A 17,659-nucleotide genomic window follows, 5' to 3' on the forward strand; every position below is an offset into this window, starting at 1 on the left:
TCCTTGTAAATGTAAAGGGATAAAGAGCATACTTTACTGTATCAATTATAATTGGAATTTGATGATAATTTGTATGATCATGATATTTCTCATTTTGCAGACAATAGAGTTGGAAGCACTCATAAAACGATTAAGGAATTCAACCAAGGTGGTTACAGATGTTTCATAATTCTTTTTTCTCCTGGTTGGTTGTCTGATGCTCTAACTTAAGTACATTACTTAGGGGGAGAGAACCGACTACTCCAGCAAAATCCAAGAACTGCAAAAACAAGTAGCAATGGACAAGGAAGAGGCCCAGAAATTACAGGTTTTGTGATATATTTGATTAACCACTACCTATGATGAATTTAATATTAAAATAACCCACATCTCTCATTTTGAACTTTTTGGTTAAATTACTTGATCCCTATATTTCATTCAAATCTCCGTATTGTACAAAAATTTTAAATTAGGTCCTTATATTTTCAACATTTCTAATCAACTCCTGAAATGTAGAAACACTTTTCTATCAAGTCCTTATGTCTTTAGACTATAATCAAACCCTATTCTGGATGGGATAAATAGTTTGGTAATCTTCAAAAAAAAAAAAAAGAAACAATTTGGTACAATATAAGGATTTGATCACAAAATTTTTAAACTGTAGGGAGTTGATTGAAAAATATTTGTACAACATAGTGACTTAATTAGAAATGTTTAAGCCTGGTCATTTTTTTTTTCACTACATATGAACTTGGTTACAAACTTTTCAACTATAGGGACTTAATTTAAAGATTTAGGAAAACTATAGGAACTTTCAGAATAAATAAGCCATTTCTTTTATTTTTCAAATTGATAGGTAAACTCTATTTTTATAATTACACTGCTAACCCCATAACTGATTTATTAACTTTTCCTCTGCCTTTCAACGTCGCAGGATGACCGGGATAATTTTCTTAGTCTGGCTTTGGACGGGTACAAACGTTGTTTAGTTATAGGTGATAAGTATGATGTGAGAGCGGTATGGAATAGATTCTTAGTTTCTTTTGCTATTAGTTGATTCATGTTTGTACACTATACACTATTGAGCTGCAAGATGATTGGAATTCTATGTTTTTCAGGTGTTTCGATTAATTTCCCTGTGGTTTAGTCTTCCATCTCGGAAAAATGTTGTAAATAGCATGCTTAGCGCTATTGATGAGGTATGCTATATAGCATCCTATCAAGTAATCTGACTTATTTAACATTGTACTCTTAGCTTTTGTTTTATTATTTATGAAGAAGAATGTTGTAAATAGCATGCTTAGCGCAATTCATGAGGTATGCTATATAGCATTCAATCAAGTAATCTGACTTCGTTACCATTGTACTCTTCCTTTTCTATTATTATTTATTTATTTAAGACTGAATATTCGGTTATCCAAAAATTACAACCAAAAAACAAAATAAAAAAAAACAAATAAAAAAAAAAACTGAGTTTTTGGGTTTGATCTTTATTGTATTTGAATTTTTGTAGGTTCAATCTTTCAAATTTATACCTCTGGTGTACCAGATTGCCTCTAGAATGGGTAGCTCAAAAGATGGACAAGGACCTCTTAGTTTCCAGGTTTGGTTCATCAGTTCTAAAAGCTTCCTTTAGATATTTTCTTTTCTTTTTTTTTTTTTGCGTGTTTTCCTTTCTTTTACTTCATGTAAACATGGACTATGCAGTTTGCTTTGGTTTCTCTTGTGAAGAAAATGGCCTTGGATCATCCATACCATACAATACTTCAAGTATGTAACACTTCCTTTTATCTTCTATCAGGCAGTTGTGTTGCATGCCATTTGAATTATATTTTTTATTTGGTTTGCACTAGTAAAAATTTGTTCATATTCTTCTGTGGTTGAGGAACACAATCTACATTACTCTCTGGTTATATGTTTTTAATGCGAAATTTTATATTCTATCTCAATTTTGTTTTCCACTTATCTGGATGTTTGTCTTTCTGTACTGGTTCTAAGATTGATAATCAGATTGATACCAAAGTTCATTTCTATTTTTCTGGTTATATCTTAGCTTCTAGCTCTGGCAAATGGAGACCGTATCAAGGACAAACAGCGTAGCAGAAGTTCTTTTGTGGTGGATATGGACAAAAAGCTAGCAGCAGAAAATCTTCTCAATGAGTTGTCATCTTATCATGGAGCTATCATATGTCAGGTAACATGATAAGTTTTTTGTTGGTCTACTTTTAGTATGTTTTTAGTTGTTAGGTGTAATTCTCAATCAATTAACTAAAACTGTCGCAATCACAGATGAAGCAAATGGTGGAGATTTATATCAGGCTTGCTGAGATGGAAACAAAGAGAGAGGTGGTTGTCATTTTTTTTCTTAGAAAACAAGAGACAAGATATCTATATTTAGTATCCGTTCTTATTGTGACTAGTGATTGTAAATTTATCTCACATCAGTTTCAATGATTTGCTTTCCAAGTAAACCCCACATCCTTATTTTTCTAAACCTTTTTATTGGATTAATTTTGCAGGATACCAATAAAAGGGTGACACTACCAAGGGATTTACGTAATCTCCCAGCACTTGAACTTGTGAGTATAGCTTCTAAATTCCTATGTGATAATGACATTTTCTGGTTGATGTTAATGACTGAAGTTTTCATGTGCATGTTCACATATGCTTTGCTAACATGCTATACATATATCTAATTAGTTTGCTATATCGTCCTTTCAAAACTATTTAATATGCTAAACTTATTCGTTTTTCTTCTCCTTTTCTTTTTCTTTTTCTTTTAACTTTGCACTTTCAGGTACCTGTTGTGACAGCTACCATTTCAGTTGATCGTAGTTGTCAATATCCTGAAGGATCTTTTCCTTATTTCAAAGGATTGGTGGATTCAGTTATGTATGTCTCCTTCATTTATAGCCGTTGGTGACGAATTGCTCCTAGCACACATGCAATACTTAATGCTTAAACCTAGTTGATGTTGGTCTGGCGTACAGGGTAATGAATGGTATAAATGCTCCAAAAGTGGTTGAATGCCTTGGTTCTGATGGTTGCCGATATCGCCAACTTGCAAAATCTGGAAACGACGACCTAAGACAAGATGCTGTACGAGTTCTGAGCTCTTATTGTCTCCTATCTTTTTAGCTTCTGTTGAAATTGTGTTGGAATAATTTTATTTTCAATCTTTCAAGTCAATTCCCAAGAAAGCATATTTGAGAAATATGCTTTATTAATACGTTTTCTATTTTCTGTTAATTCTTAATTGTCAGTATGATATTAGATTAAAGTATCATCTTAAGGTTAACAATATAGATTTCTTACCTTTCTGATTTGGATTATTTTTGTCCAAAACCCTGATGCCATACATATTAGCTGGGTCTTTTGACTAACATCTGAATTCTTGATAGGTAATGGAACAGTTCTTCAGTTTGGTCAACACATTTCTTAGGAATCATCAAGATACTAGGAAAAGAAGGCTAGGAGTACGGACCTACAAGGTATTTTAATGCTTTTATAAAGTTCTTGGTCTCTAATGTTCGTGTTTGGCAGAGAATTTAATACTGGTGTGTAAACTGCATTGAGTGCTTTCTTTTAGGTGTGTGTATGTTAAGTGGCCATTGATGATTTAGAAAAATCACTTTTTAGGTTTGTGTAGATTTAAGATGTGAGTTGGTAGCCACAGATAAATGGAGACTCTAGAAAACATTAAAAGAGATTTAACTATGGGTAAATTGAACATAGATACAATCTATGACAAGGCACTATGGCATGACATCATTTGATCTATGTAGCCGGCTCTACCTAAATAATAATAATAATAATAATAATAATAATAATAATAATAATAATAATAATAATAATAACTTTTTGAGCAGTAAGAGTTGCTTCTCTGAAAGTAAATTTTCAAAATTCATTTAATTATTATTTTTGAAAGTTTTTTATTAGTTTATTGAATGCATCCATGCTGTTAATTAACAATTTTAAGCAGGGATGTTAATAAAAACTCGTTTGAACCCAGCTGGACTTCATCCAAACCAAATCTTAGAAAAACTAGTGATTCATTATGATTTTCATCTCGTTATTTTCGATAATGTATCCAATATAGATAAATTATATGACATGCTTTAGAGGGTATATTTTGCTGGCAAATGAAATGCTTACAATATCTTTTCATCTTACGTGCAAATTTTATTTTCATGGTGGAAAATGAATTTATTGTTTACCTAAGTTTGTGTCTATTAATTTTTAAGGGACAGGAGACTGAATTCTTAAAATGGTTGGCAATTACTAATTTTGATGCAAATAGGTTGTTCCTTTTACTCCAAGTGCTGGCGTTCTTGAGTGGGTTAATGGAACTCTTCCTCTTGGAGAATATCTCATAGGGAGGTCAGTAAGACAGTTGTTTCTTTTTCTTTTTTCTTTTTTTTTTCAACACGAAATTTCTTATTCTGTTCGTTTTTAAAGTTACTGGTCCTCCTTGAATTCAGTATGAGAAATGGAGGTGCTCATGGTCGCTATGGAATAGGGGATTGGCCATTCCTCAAATGTCGAGAGCACATGGCAAACGTAAGCAAATAACATTTTAAGTTATTTCTTAATGAGTGTAGAAATATTTCTTGAATTATGCCGAGGCATATTGCTGATTCAAACAGTAAATAGAGAAAACAAAAAAAAAGGGAGTGTGGTAGAGGGAACTCCAAAATACTAAATGAAAAATAGCCATTTGATAATCTTTTATATGTTGCAAAGCTCTGATGTTCGAACTTTTCTTTAAATTCTTACAAGATGTTTTGTTCTGTCTAGTTTTTCAGAATATTACTGATTTAATCTTGAACATAATTAATTGATGAGATCATTGACAAAATAGAATTGGAGGATTCTGAGTTTTATTGAAATTTAGGCAAAATAGATTGTATGCACAGTTTAATTATGCTTAATATGGTTAAGTATGTTTTATGTAAACTTCTAAACACTGAATGTATATTTGAATTTACGAGAGCTTAAATGATATAAACAATTGCTTTCATTCTCTGATATATTGAACATAATGTGTCTTGTTTTTATAGGAAAGGGACAAACGCAAAGCATTCGAGGAAGTCTGCAGGAATTTCAGGTTTTTCCCCGCCAATGCTTCTCTTTAAAATGACCTAGGTGGCATAACAACTTCATAGCTTAATGATGTTGCTGTGCAGGCCCGTTATGCATTACTTCTTCTTGGAGAGGTTTTTGCAGCCAGCTGAGTGGTTTGAGAAGAGGCTTGCTTACACTCGAAGTGTAGCTGCTAGCTCCATGGTAGGTGAACTGAACTTTACTTTTCAAGCATGCCTATTTCATTGTTTGGACCATCCTAGTGCTTGACATTGCCCCAAGATATCATATCTAAGTATTAGGTTCTCATTAATCAAGATAAACTAAAGCACTCATTACACACTTATAGAAATAAAGCAGGTATTGATATCTTCTTGTAAATGATATCTTCCTTATTTCTAACACACACACTGACACAAATAAAATGATAAATTCAAAGAGAGTACTTTATGATACATCATTAGGTTTTATGTGCTATTTTTACCTCCCATGTTGGAAAGCAAACATGTAGCCATTGGTTTTGACCTCTAAAATGATTAAAAAAAAAATTCAAATTGAGTACTTTATGATACTTAATTGCCCGTCTTTGTTATCCTACTCTGCTATTTATTCCACTTTTGTTTTTATTCAATATTAAGTCTCAGAAAAACCTTGCAAACCAAACCCAATCTAAAACTAAACCTTAAGAAACAATTTTTCAAAGAAAATTAAAACACATTGAATTCTGTTCTTTAATCCAATTCAGATAACAAATAAAAAAAATGACAGTGAACCTCGATTAGTCAGGACCATTATCCCCCCATGGTTACGAGTACCACCACCTCATCTGCTGCCATACTCACCATAGTTGCCACTGGTGCTGCTTCTATCTTAACCTTGCAGCACCACCATCTCCAGGCCTTGTGCGGTTTTGCAGGACAATGAAAAGCATGATAGCAGAGGTGATCTTGTTCTTCAAATCAATGAGATGCTCGTGGTAGCTGCAAAGTGGGCCAACCTTTGCAAACTAGTGGGCTATACATGGCCTCATGAGTCACTGGAGGATGTGAACAGAATAGCTAGTCTTAGACTTCTGAAACCATATCAAAATTGGTTCACGTTATTTTTAACCTGTTCAGTAGGTCTCATCTTTTAAACTGCTAAATAGGTTTCCAAAAATAAGTTTAACTGCAATCTGGTTTGGTTCTTGTTTCAGTCAAACCTTGCAACCCATGTTCGAAATAACTTTTAGTTTTAAGCATTGTTTAGCTGGAATGTGAGTTATCTGAAATATTACCAAAATCATCCTACAATTACTTGTTCTATTTAGTAGTTAATTCATATTTCAGGTTGGTTACATAGTTGGCCTTGGAGATCGGCATGCAATGAATATTTTAATTGATCAAGCCACTGCTGAGGTAGTTCACATAGATCTTGGTGTTGCTTTTGAGCAAGGCTTGATGCTCAAGACACCAGAGCGGGTAAGTCTTCAATTTGACCTTGAGGCATGCACTTATTTCCATCACCATCTAGATTTTTATATTCTCCTGTAACTTCTGGCAGGTTCCATTCAGGCTTACAAGAGACCTAATTGATGGAATGGGTGTAACTGGAGTAGAGGGAGTTTTCCGAAGATGTTGCGAGGAAACACTGTCTGTTATGCGGAATAACAAAGAAGCATTGCTGACAATTGTGGAGGTAATCATACTTCACTCAATTGTTTAGTATGAATTTGATTTGTTCTATATTTTTCTTCATAAAATATGATTGTCCTCTTCAGGTTTTTATACACGATCCTCTTTATAAATGGGCTTTGTCTCCACTGAAAGCTTTGCAGCGTCAAAAGGTATGTTAAACCATCAATGTTGTTTTTCTTTATTCATCCAGCATCCAACATCCCAATATTGAGGGTTTATATGAGGGCAGCCTAGTTTGGGTGGCTAGCTGAGATAAAATCAATGCTCATCATAAAAATCGGAATTTAAGCAGAATTTTTAACCTTCACCTTTTCCTTTATAATGACCATTAAATTTTTATATGGTTTTTGGATTTTTAACCTTGTGGCTGGCTATTTTCACAATGCTATTCTCTCTTTTCTCCACAGGAAATGGATGATGATTTGGATACAAGTTTGGAGGAACCTCAAAATGAGTACGAAGGAAATAAGGATGCTGCACGCGCACTTCTGCGTGTCAAGCAAAAGCTAGATGGGTATGAAGAAGGCGAAATGCGAAGTATCCATGGACAGGTAGTTGGTTAACAAATATATTTTCTCAATTCCTTTACATACATGACTTTCTGCAACTGGTCTAAAACATAAACCTGTCAAAATGCAAGTTAACTGTTAGGGCTTGGATTAAGTATTCAGCCGGTAACTATAAACAAGTTGCACATTATTTTTACATTAGCAAACAGGTAAAGCCATCTTACTGGATTAAATTATTCAGGTAACCAGTTGTCTTGGATTAAAAAATGAAAATAAATAAAACAAAATAAAAAATCTTAAGCTGTCATTATTCTCCAATTACAGACTTCAACCATTGATAGCATAAACCTTGGCTGAGAAATGCAATATACATGTGATTCTGGTATTTATATTGCAGGTGCAACAACTGATTCAAGATGCAATAGATCCTGAAAGATTGTGCCAAATGTTTCCTGGATGGGGATCTTGGTTATAACTTATAATGGAGTCCATGGCAACCCCTCTTTGTTATCTTGTACAGGCGGCCATTCTTTTGTTCTCTCCATCCACAAATTGCATATTCCATTTTCTTGTATTATGTAATACTTCATTATTTTGGACTTGATTAAAGATTTTGGGGTGAGTTGTAAAATATTTTCTTGTTTACTTACAACGTTCAAGAGCAAGTTTTTGTTCCGGCTTCTTTCCGTCAATAATGTATAGGGAAGAAAAAGCAATATTTATTTTGAGAGAGAAATGTAATTATCTCTATTTATATATATAGGTTAAATCAATACAATGATTGTGTTGTGGCACAAAAAGTTAACGTCTTCTTAGACTCAAACGTTAAGTTCATAAATATATATTGTACGTATTAAGAAATTCGGAAAAAAATGTAACCCTCTAACAGCTAAAGTAGATAGCAAAATTAGAACGAAATCTAAACTTGTACTGAACTAACGGGTATCAGTTAATAAAAGCCAGCTGGGCTGTAAATAAATTAAAAAAATCATCTAAAATCAATTGAAAAGAGTAAAAGACACTTCTAAAATCTGAAAAAAGAAATTTCCAAAATCAAAGAAAAAACATTTAAAATATAACCAAAAAAATTTACAACCTAACAAAAAGAAATATTCAAAATTTAATAAAAAGAAATATCTAAAATGATTGTAAAAGAACTTTCAAAATCTAACCAAAAAAAGTTTCAAAATATGAATACAATAAAAAATTTTAATTATGATAAAAAAAAATATTACTTTAAATTTTAGAAGTTTCAAATATTTTTCTTATAACGTAGAATTAAAAGTAAATAAAAGCAAGTTATTAAAATCGAATGTATCAATTCGGATATTTTTTATACCTCAAGTTTAAATTTTAGAGGTTTTAAATGTTTTTTTTTAGAAGTAAATGAAAACAAATAATACTTTTAGATTTCATACGTTTAAATTTTAAAGAATTTAGATGTTTTTTATAATTTTAAATATTTTTTTCAATGATTTTAGATATTTTTTTGATAGGTTTTAGATGTTCTTTTCTATCATTTTAGATATATTTTCGTTAAGTTTTGGATGTTATTTTTTAAAATATAAGAAAAAAACATCTGAAAATTAAGTAAAAGAAATATTTAAAACTATTAAAAAGATTCTTTAAAAAATCTAAAAAAAAAACATCTAAAACCTAAAAAAAAAGACACGTCCAAACCTCTAAGAAAGAGATGTGGAGGGAAAGGAAAAGAGATGTAAAGGGAAGTAGGAGATAGGGATGTCAATGGGATGGGGCGGGGCGGGGGCGGGGGCGGGGGATGCCTCCCTGCTCCCCGTTCCCGCCCCCAGAATTAATCCCCGTCCCCGCCCCGATCCCCGCCGTGGGGGGATAATTGTCCCCATCACCATTCCCCGCGTTCCCTGTATTCTTCGTGGGGCCCCATTCCCCATCCCCTTATGTTTAACATTCATATGAAAATTATAGTAAAAAATATCAAAAAAATAAAAAACAAACTAGAAAATATTATTACAAACACACAAACATATCTTATCCAAGATTATAAGTCCACAAATACAACATAGTAAATTATAGTCCATAAAATAAAATCTTAAAATACAATTTTCATTCTAAAAAAAAATAAGATATAGTCTTTAACATCAAGTGAAAACTGGAGAGAGTTGGGGCTGTGGGAGAGAACAGCGTATGGTGCTGTGGGAGTTTTGTAATTTGAAAAAAGTGGAGATGGAAGAGAGTTGGGACTGGGAATAGAGAATAGATGGCGCAGTAAACAACATAGTGAGTAGGGAAGACTGAATAATAGGATTACGATTTTTTAATTGGTGAAATTACTAAGAAACTCCTATATTAGAAATAAAGTAAGGTTATTTAAGAAATTTCAAACATTCGGGAAATTATCGGGGATAGGGCGGGGATCCCCGCTCGGGTCCCCGCGCCTGTCTCGGGGGAATTTCGCTCCCCATCCCCATCCCCACGGAAAAAATTCCCTACCATCGGGGCCCCATTCGGGGCGGTCCCCGCGGAGATCCCCGCCTCCTGGAGATTTTTGACACCCCTAGTAGGAGAGTATATTCTTTTAGTGTAAAACAAATTTTTAAAATTTTAAAATCAAATTCTTTTAAAAAAATTGACTATTTAACTGTCCATAGAGTTAGTTCTTATACTTTTTCACTTTCAATTTAACTGAATTATTTACAACAAAAAAATTTTCATTGAACATATTATACTGTTATCAAGTTAAACATCATGCTTAAGACCAAGACATTTTACTTCTAAGTTTTAATAGATCGCATATCAAACAACACAAATTCTCTTTCAATTATATGCTCTAACATATAATGTTAATTATTCAAAATGCATCCAAATTATTAAAAGTAAATGAAAATAAATTATTAAATTTTAAATTTTCTAGATTTCAGATGTTTAAATTTTAGAAGTTTGAGATATTTTTCTTGTAATGTATAATTAAAAGTAAATAAAAGTAAATTATCAAAATCAAAGGCATCAATTCAGATATTTTTTATACCTCAAATGTTTAAATTTTAGAGGTTTTAGATTTTTTTTGAGAGTAAATAAAAACAAATAATACTTTTAGATTTTAAATGTTTAAATTTTAAAGGTTTTAGATGCTTTTTTATGAGTTTAGATGTTCTTTTCAATGATTTGAATTTTTTGATAGATTTTAGATGTTTATTTTTTTACGATTTTAGATATTTTTCTATTAACTTTTTTATGTTATTTTTCAAAACATAAGAAAAAACATTTGAAAATTAAATAAAAAAATATCTAAAACTATTAAAAAGAATCATAAAAGAATCTAAAAAAAAAACATCCAAAACCTATAAAAACATAACATCTCAGTTTTTTTAATTATATTTATTACTTAATTAATTAAATTTATAATAATTTGAATTTTAACTTTATAATAAAATATTAGAAGATAATACACTTAAAAAATTAGCATATTTAATTTAAAATTTGAAAATATAAAAATACTAGTTTTAGCGAATTTCTAATCGATAATAAATAACCTTTTAAGATATAGTCATAATTAATTCTATATTTATTCGATTTGAATGATCTTTAGTTACATGAAAAGATAAGAAACTAGCTTTATTCTTTAAGTTTAGTGCAAAATCAAATTCAAATTAAATTAGGTAGATAAATCTATTACAAGTTCATACTAACAGTATTTCGTGAATATCTCAAACTGTGGTTTTCCGATTGATTTTTTTTAAGGTTCATTTTAGAGCGAACTCAATTTTCTATAAATTTGCGTCTAATAGCTCTTTCAAAATTCTAAACGTAGAAAACTTTATAAAGCTTGCAAAATAAAAATTTAGATTAGAGATTTTACCTAAACGCGAGTTAGATTTTCCTAACACAATCTGTACATATCTAAGAGCTATTTGTAGGAATGGCAATCTTTCTCGATGGGGCGGATATCTGTGAAAATTTATCCGTCGGAAAACAGGTTTGGGGAGTATTTTTTTTCCCCGTGGAGGGCGGGTACGGGTACCCGTATAATAAATGGGGCGAGGCGGAGAGAGAGGCACCCGCCTCATGGGTACCCGTAAATTAAAAATTACAAAAATATCCTTATATATATGTTGAGACCCTACCCCAAATCCCAGTCTCTACGCCTTTCTTCTCACTTCCCTCGTTATCACACGAGCACGAGCACGAGCCTCTCTCTCACTCAATCTCTCCAGCACCTCGCCACCTCCTCCTTCAATCCTTCTTCCAATCTTCCTTCTCACTGTGTCGCCAGCCTCCTCCCTTTGAGTCCCTCACGTCGTCGTTCCTGACCTTCCTCCGTCGCAGCCGCCATTCACTTTCTTCCTCTCACTGCGTCACTCATTACTTGTTGCTCATAGTTTCGAGCCGCCTCAGATCTGCGTCGTTGATGGCAACTCTACTTCGACAACGCTTCTGCTCTACAAGAACTCTGTATCATTTCTGCTCAGCGAAGCTGACGATGACTCTGTTCCGTAACCAGCCACCTTACAATAAATTGGATGTTCCTGACTTTCTATTAATTGAGAATATATATGTTTTGATTTTTATTTGATAAAATTGCTATGAAATTAAGATTAAATTTTGAATTCTGTTAATGTGAAATTGAATTTAAGTTTAGGGTTTGAATTCTATTAGTTGACAAATTTTGGTGTAGAGTTAGATTTTGTTACTATGAAACTAAATTTAGGGTTTGGATTCTTACTGTAAAATTGGAACATTGAATTATAATAATGAGTTTATTTGCATGTCATTGTTAACTGGATTTTTATTCCTTTTTATTTATTTATTTATTTATTTATTTTTGCTCATTCGTTTCCTCCAAACCCGTGGATATCTGAATATCCGACGGGTACGGAGTCCTTGTTACCCGTCACGGGGACGGAGCGGGAACGGGGAGGGTTTTTGGAGGCAGGGGGCAGGGGGCATGTCCCTACCCCCATGGGACCCGTTGTCATCCCTAGCTATTTGAGTCCTTTTTTTCTCATTATATTCTCTCTTTTTTATATATATAAAATGTTCTAGTTAACCTATCTTCTCTATCTTCTATTATCTTTATAAATTGTCATTCATATACTTTCTCTACTTCATTATAAAAAAAAAAACATTATTTCTTCTCACTTTCTTACTCTCACTCTAAGCCCTTCACCAAACTATTCACAAATTTCACTCATATATTGTTGGAGAAGATATCCTCTCTGAACTATGCAAATTTTGGAATATGAAAATTTCATTTCTATCTAGTCAAGGATTCATACCTATATCAAAATATAAGCAAAGTCTAGCCATGGAACAAAACTCTCTTTGCTAATGAATCATATCTATTTGCATTGGAATATATATAGAATTTCTACAAATTTCACTGAAGGTAAGAGTTTTATACTACTTTTTTATATGTCATATCTTAAATATTTTTTAATATAGATATTAGCATTGCATGTCATAATATAATATCTTTCTATTTCATACACATTATGCATTATAATAACCATTTTATATGCATTAAAGAACTGAGAGAATGATCATTCGATAAGGGAAGGTGACCCCCAAAGACAAGATAATCGAAATGATCCTTTAGTAAGAAAAGGTAATCGAATCGAGATTATCCTGGAGACTCCCATCAATTTTATATAATAATATCTCTTTGTTGCATACACATTAAGCATTATAATAACCATCTTATGTGCATTAAAGAATTGAGAAAATGATCCTTCGGTAAGGGAAGGTGACACCCAAAGACAAGATATCAACATGATCCTTCAATAAGAGAATGTGATCAATCGAAATGATTCTTCGATAAGGAAAGGTGATCACCAAAATTTTTTGGATAAGAACCTTTGATAAGAAAAGAGAACTCTTATTTTTTTTATATTAGTTTGAGTTCAATACATTTCAAAGTTAAAGTTAAAAGTATGCTTAAGAAAAGTTAAAATCTGTTTCATGCATTGCATAAGAGTTTTTTGGTCATTAAAGGATTGTTTTCTTTTCATGTAAAGAGAAGTTAGAAGAATGTCAAAAAAAGCCAAGTGAAGGTTCATGTGTTTGCACTATGTATGATTTAATGTTATAGGCATTCAATCATGAGTCACATGTGTCATAATATAAGTAAATGAGAAGCATCTAAAAATTACATCACTCCGACTAATAAAGACTATTGAAAATAATAATTGAACAACATTGCATCATCATTGTTTTTATTTTAAAACTTGGAGTGGTTGGAGATGGATACGATAACACCATATACATAAACTATTGAAAAAGTTTTGTTTTTCACCCCTCTCTCTGTACCACCTTCAAGAACGACGCAATACGAAGTAATACACTGCTCAATTGAGCTGAAAAGTGAAAAGACCAGTGCACTACTATGAGTAAGATATCAAGAACGTAGATACGAAACGTTAAGCGCTGACCCAAATTCATATTAAGAAGGAAAAATAGTTGATTGTTTTAGTCATAGTTATACAAATTGAGAGAATTAGAATTTTCTGTGTGTGTTGTTTTATCTTTATTGAGTGACTACAATTGTGGTTATAATGTTTTTTTTTGTGATTATTTAATATGAGTAAAGTTTGTCATTGTTTTTGCTTTTATAGTTTAGTACGCCAATTTTCATGTTAATATCTCTAGATTTACTTATAATTTTTCAACTAGTAATGATTCTAATAAAAATTAGCTATCTACTATTTTTTATATATATAAATTATATTATATAAAGATTGTATTTTTTGAAAAATATCATAAATTTTTAATATCAACGGTCAATAAATTTAAATAAAACTTAAATTTAGTTTAAAAATATTAGAGTGTTATAAAAAATATATATGAAATCTATAGAAGAGATGTGAAGAAAAGCGAGAAGAGAGATAAAGAAAAATAGGAGAACAAATATTTTTTTAGCATAAACTAATTTTTAGAATTTTAAAATCAATTTTTTTAAAAAATGACTATTTGACTCCATATAAAATTAGTTTCTATACTTTCTTACTTTCAATTTAGCTGAATCATTTAAAAAAAAAAAACAAAAAATAAAAAAAATCTTCATTAAACATATTATACTATTACCAAATTAAACATCATGCTTAGGATCAAGACATTTTACTTCTAAATTTTAATAGATGTCACAATCGCATATCAAACAACACAAATTCTCTTTCAATTATATGCTCTACATATAATGTTAATTATTCAAAATGTACTCAAATTATTAAAAGTAAATGAAAGTAAATTATTAAATTTTAAATTATTTAGATTTTAGATGTTTAAATTTTAGAGATTTTAGATATTTTTTGTAATATCCAATTAAAAATAAATAAAAGAAAATTATTAAAATCGAAGGAATCAATTCAGATTTTTTTTATAATTCAGATGTTTAAATTTTAGAGGTTTTAGATGTTTTTTGTAAGGCCCACGTCAGTTGGAGAGGGGAACGAAGTATGCCTTATAAAGGTGTGGATACCTCTCTCTAACATGACGCGTTTTAACGAGTGAGTGTCGTGAGGTCTTGTGTGCCAAAGCGGACAATATCGTGTTAGCAGGTGGTCTGGGCTGTTACAGATGGTATCAAAGGCAGAACCCGAATTGATGTGCCCAGCGAAGGCGTTGGGCTCTCTTAGGGGGTGGATTGTAAGGCCCACATCGATTGGAGAGGGAAACGAAACATGCCTTATAAGGGTGTGGATACCTCTCCCTACCATGACGCGTTTTGACGAGTGAGTGTGGGGGGACTTCGACTGGCATCCCTATCGTCAAAGGCAAAACCGTGAGGCCTTGTGTGCCAAAGCGGACAATATCGTGCTAGTGGGTGGTCTGTGCTCGATGTGCCAGCGACGGCGCTGGGCTCCCTTACGGGAGTGGATTGTAAGGCCCACATCGGTTGGAGAGGGGAACGAAGCATGCCTTATAAGGGTGTGGATACCTCTCCCTAGCATGACGCGTTTTGACGAATGAGTGTGGGAGGGGAGCTTCGGCTAGCATCCCTATTCTCAAAGGCAAAACCGTGAGGTCTTGTGTACCAAAGTGGGCAATATCGTACTAATGGGTGGTCTGAGCTGTTACATTTTTTTGTAATATACAACTAAAAATAAATAAAAATAAATTATTAAAATCGAAGCCATCAATTCATATGTTTTTTTATAACTCAGATGTTTAATCTTAGATATTTTAGATATTTTTTTAGAAAGTAAATGAAAACAAATAATATCTTTGAATTTCATATATTTAATTTTAAAAGTTTTAAATATTTTTTTCTATGATTTTAGATGTTTTTTTTAATAATTTTTAATATTTTTTATAAATTTTAGATGTTTTTTCTTTATGATTTTAGATATTTTTCTATTAAGTTTTAAATGTTATTTTTTAAAATATAAAAAAAATCTAAAAACTAAGTAAAAAAGATATCTAAAACTATTAGAAAGAATTATAAAAAAATCTAAAAAAAAAGAAACATCCTAAACATGAAAAGAAAAATCCAAAACCTATAAAAAAAAGATATTTCTAAAATCTAGGAAAGAGACGCAGAAAAAAAGGAAAAAAATGAAGAAAAATGAAAGAGCGTATATTTTTTAGTGCAAAATTAATTTTTAAAATTTTAAAATCAAATTTTTTTAAAAATTAACTATTTAACTGCATATAAAGTTAGTTCTTATACTTTTGTCATTTTTAATTTAACTGAATTATTTACGACAAAAAAAAATCTTCATTAAACACATTATAATATTACCAAGTTAAACATCATGTTTAAGACCAAGACATTTTACTTTTAAGTTTTAATAGATACTGCAATCGCATATCAAACAGCACAAATTTTCTTTCAATTATGGTGAGTTTTATGATGGCTTTTACTATGGTGTCTAAATTGTCTAACTTACTTTTAAAGATAAAAAATAAAATATTTAAAGTAAAAAGTAAAATATTTAAAATTTATTAAATATTATGTATTTACCTTTTTTGATAAATTAGGTACAATATCAAAGATACCATAGCATTCACCTTCAATTATATACTCTAACATATAATATTAATTATTCAAAATGCATCCGAATAATATCCTTAAATAAATTAGATCAACAGGACTTTTATAAATATTTCAATAGTTATAAAATTAAAAAATTTGTATTATTGTGATAATGTGATTAACCATTTTTTTTATACTATATAGTAAATTGTGTTTTTTTCATGTTATTTAAATAGTTTTATTTTATTTACCATTTAAATATAATTTTATGTTTCTTTATACATTTCAATCACCTATATATTAAGTATTAATTGCATCTACTTTTTAATTGTTTAATATTATAACTATAAATTTTTTAAAATACAGATAGAAAATGAAAATAAAGTATATCATTGATTAAGGTATATTTTCAGTTATTATAATAACAATTTATATTCTAAATTATTTTTGTCTTAATGCAAAATATTAAAAAGTATGAAACTCGTCATAGCTTTACTCTAAAATCTATAAAAAAATCAATAAATCACAACACAAAATTCAATTGACTTATATTATAATTGAAGAAATAACTATTATAGTTCAACTTCAGTATTAATCTCTAAAAATAAAAATTAAATTACAATCTCAAATATATTAAAATTTAATGTGGTTATTTTGAACTAGTTACATTAAGTATAAAAATTTAGATTCTAGCCCGCCCGTATCCAAATTCAGATCACCTATAAAGTAGGACAATTTTAACTCTAGCTATTAATAGTGTTAAACAGGTTAATGATTACATGGCTCATATTTAAATACTTCTGGTTAAGCATAGAGTATTACATACTTTGTTAATTTATTATATTTTATTTAAATGGTCTGAATTTAAAAAAATAATCTGTTAATTAAGTTAATTTTTTTTTATAAATTTTAGATTTTTTTTTTACAGATTTTAAATATTAGACTGGAATCCAAAACAAAAAAGTGTATATAAATATTAAAAACATCTTTATACAAAAAAAAAACTGAATTTTAGAATTAAAATAAATAATGCATAAAATTGGAGAGAATTTGGAGCATGAGCCCTTCATAAAAAAATCATAGTGAAGTTGAGAGACTCTAACACATTAAACTAAGTTTTTTAGCAACCGTTTTAATTTGAGAGAGGATAGCGAAAGATACCTGGTGAATCGAGATATTTCTTTGTTGTCGGTGGAGGCCTAATGGAATCAGTTGACCATGGGCATTTTTATAGAGACAGAAGTTCTTTTTCCAGGATCGATTTTGTACTTAGAGTTAGCTAGCTAGCAGCAGATGAACAAACGTTTCCCTCTTCAATGACAATGATTTTTTCGGGCTTGAAAGATCATTTATGGCAGAGGCAAAAGGAAATGGATTCAAGAACTTTTAAATTTGTCACCGGCCAAAACGATCGTGGGAGCCCTACCAATCAATGGTGAGGATGTTTAAAAACACTAGATGAG

The 17,659-nt window shown here is 30.8% G+C and overlaps 1 protein-coding gene across 3 annotated transcripts in view; it reads left to right on the top strand.

Moving 5' to 3' along the window:
- LOC130958090 (serine/threonine-protein kinase ATM) overlaps positions 1 to 8,036 on the top strand; it is a 43,325-nt gene extending 35,289 nt beyond the window's left edge. For 2 of the 3 annotated variants that reach the window (XM_057884984.1, XM_057884985.1), the window contains exons 58-78: positions 101 to 148; positions 224 to 307; positions 914 to 997; positions 1,098 to 1,178; positions 1,493 to 1,582; positions 1,687 to 1,749; positions 2,033 to 2,173; positions 2,269 to 2,325; positions 2,499 to 2,558; positions 2,777 to 2,871; positions 2,970 to 3,078; positions 3,381 to 3,470; positions 4,280 to 4,359; positions 4,461 to 4,539; positions 5,040 to 5,086; positions 5,166 to 5,265; positions 6,390 to 6,521; positions 6,604 to 6,738; positions 6,821 to 6,886; positions 7,145 to 7,288; positions 7,644 to 8,036. In XM_057884984.1, coding sequence (XP_057740967.1) covers positions 101 to 148; positions 224 to 307; positions 914 to 997; positions 1,098 to 1,178; positions 1,493 to 1,582; positions 1,687 to 1,749; positions 2,033 to 2,173; positions 2,269 to 2,325; positions 2,499 to 2,558; positions 2,777 to 2,871; positions 2,970 to 3,078; positions 3,381 to 3,470; positions 4,280 to 4,359; positions 4,461 to 4,539; positions 5,040 to 5,086; positions 5,166 to 5,265; positions 6,390 to 6,521; positions 6,604 to 6,738; positions 6,821 to 6,886; positions 7,145 to 7,288; positions 7,644 to 7,721 — 1,863 coding nt within the window. In that variant the 3' untranslated portion in view covers positions 7,722 to 8,036. The remainder of the gene's footprint in view (positions 1 to 100; positions 149 to 223; positions 308 to 913; positions 998 to 1,097; positions 1,179 to 1,492; positions 1,583 to 1,686; positions 1,750 to 2,032; positions 2,174 to 2,268; positions 2,326 to 2,498; positions 2,559 to 2,776; positions 2,872 to 2,969; positions 3,079 to 3,380; positions 3,471 to 4,279; positions 4,360 to 4,460; positions 4,540 to 5,039; positions 5,087 to 5,165; positions 5,266 to 6,389; positions 6,522 to 6,603; positions 6,739 to 6,820; positions 6,887 to 7,144; positions 7,289 to 7,643) is intronic. The other variant, XM_057884986.1, reaches the window with a different exon arrangement.
- The last annotated feature ends 9,623 nt before the right edge of the window (positions 8,037 to 17,659 follow it).

This window comes from Arachis stenosperma, chromosome 10 (assembly GCF_014773155.1).
Source record: "Arachis stenosperma cultivar V10309 chromosome 10, arast.V10309.gnm1.PFL2, whole genome shotgun sequence".
NCBI lineage: Eukaryota > Viridiplantae > Streptophyta > Magnoliopsida > Fabales > Fabaceae > Arachis > Arachis stenosperma.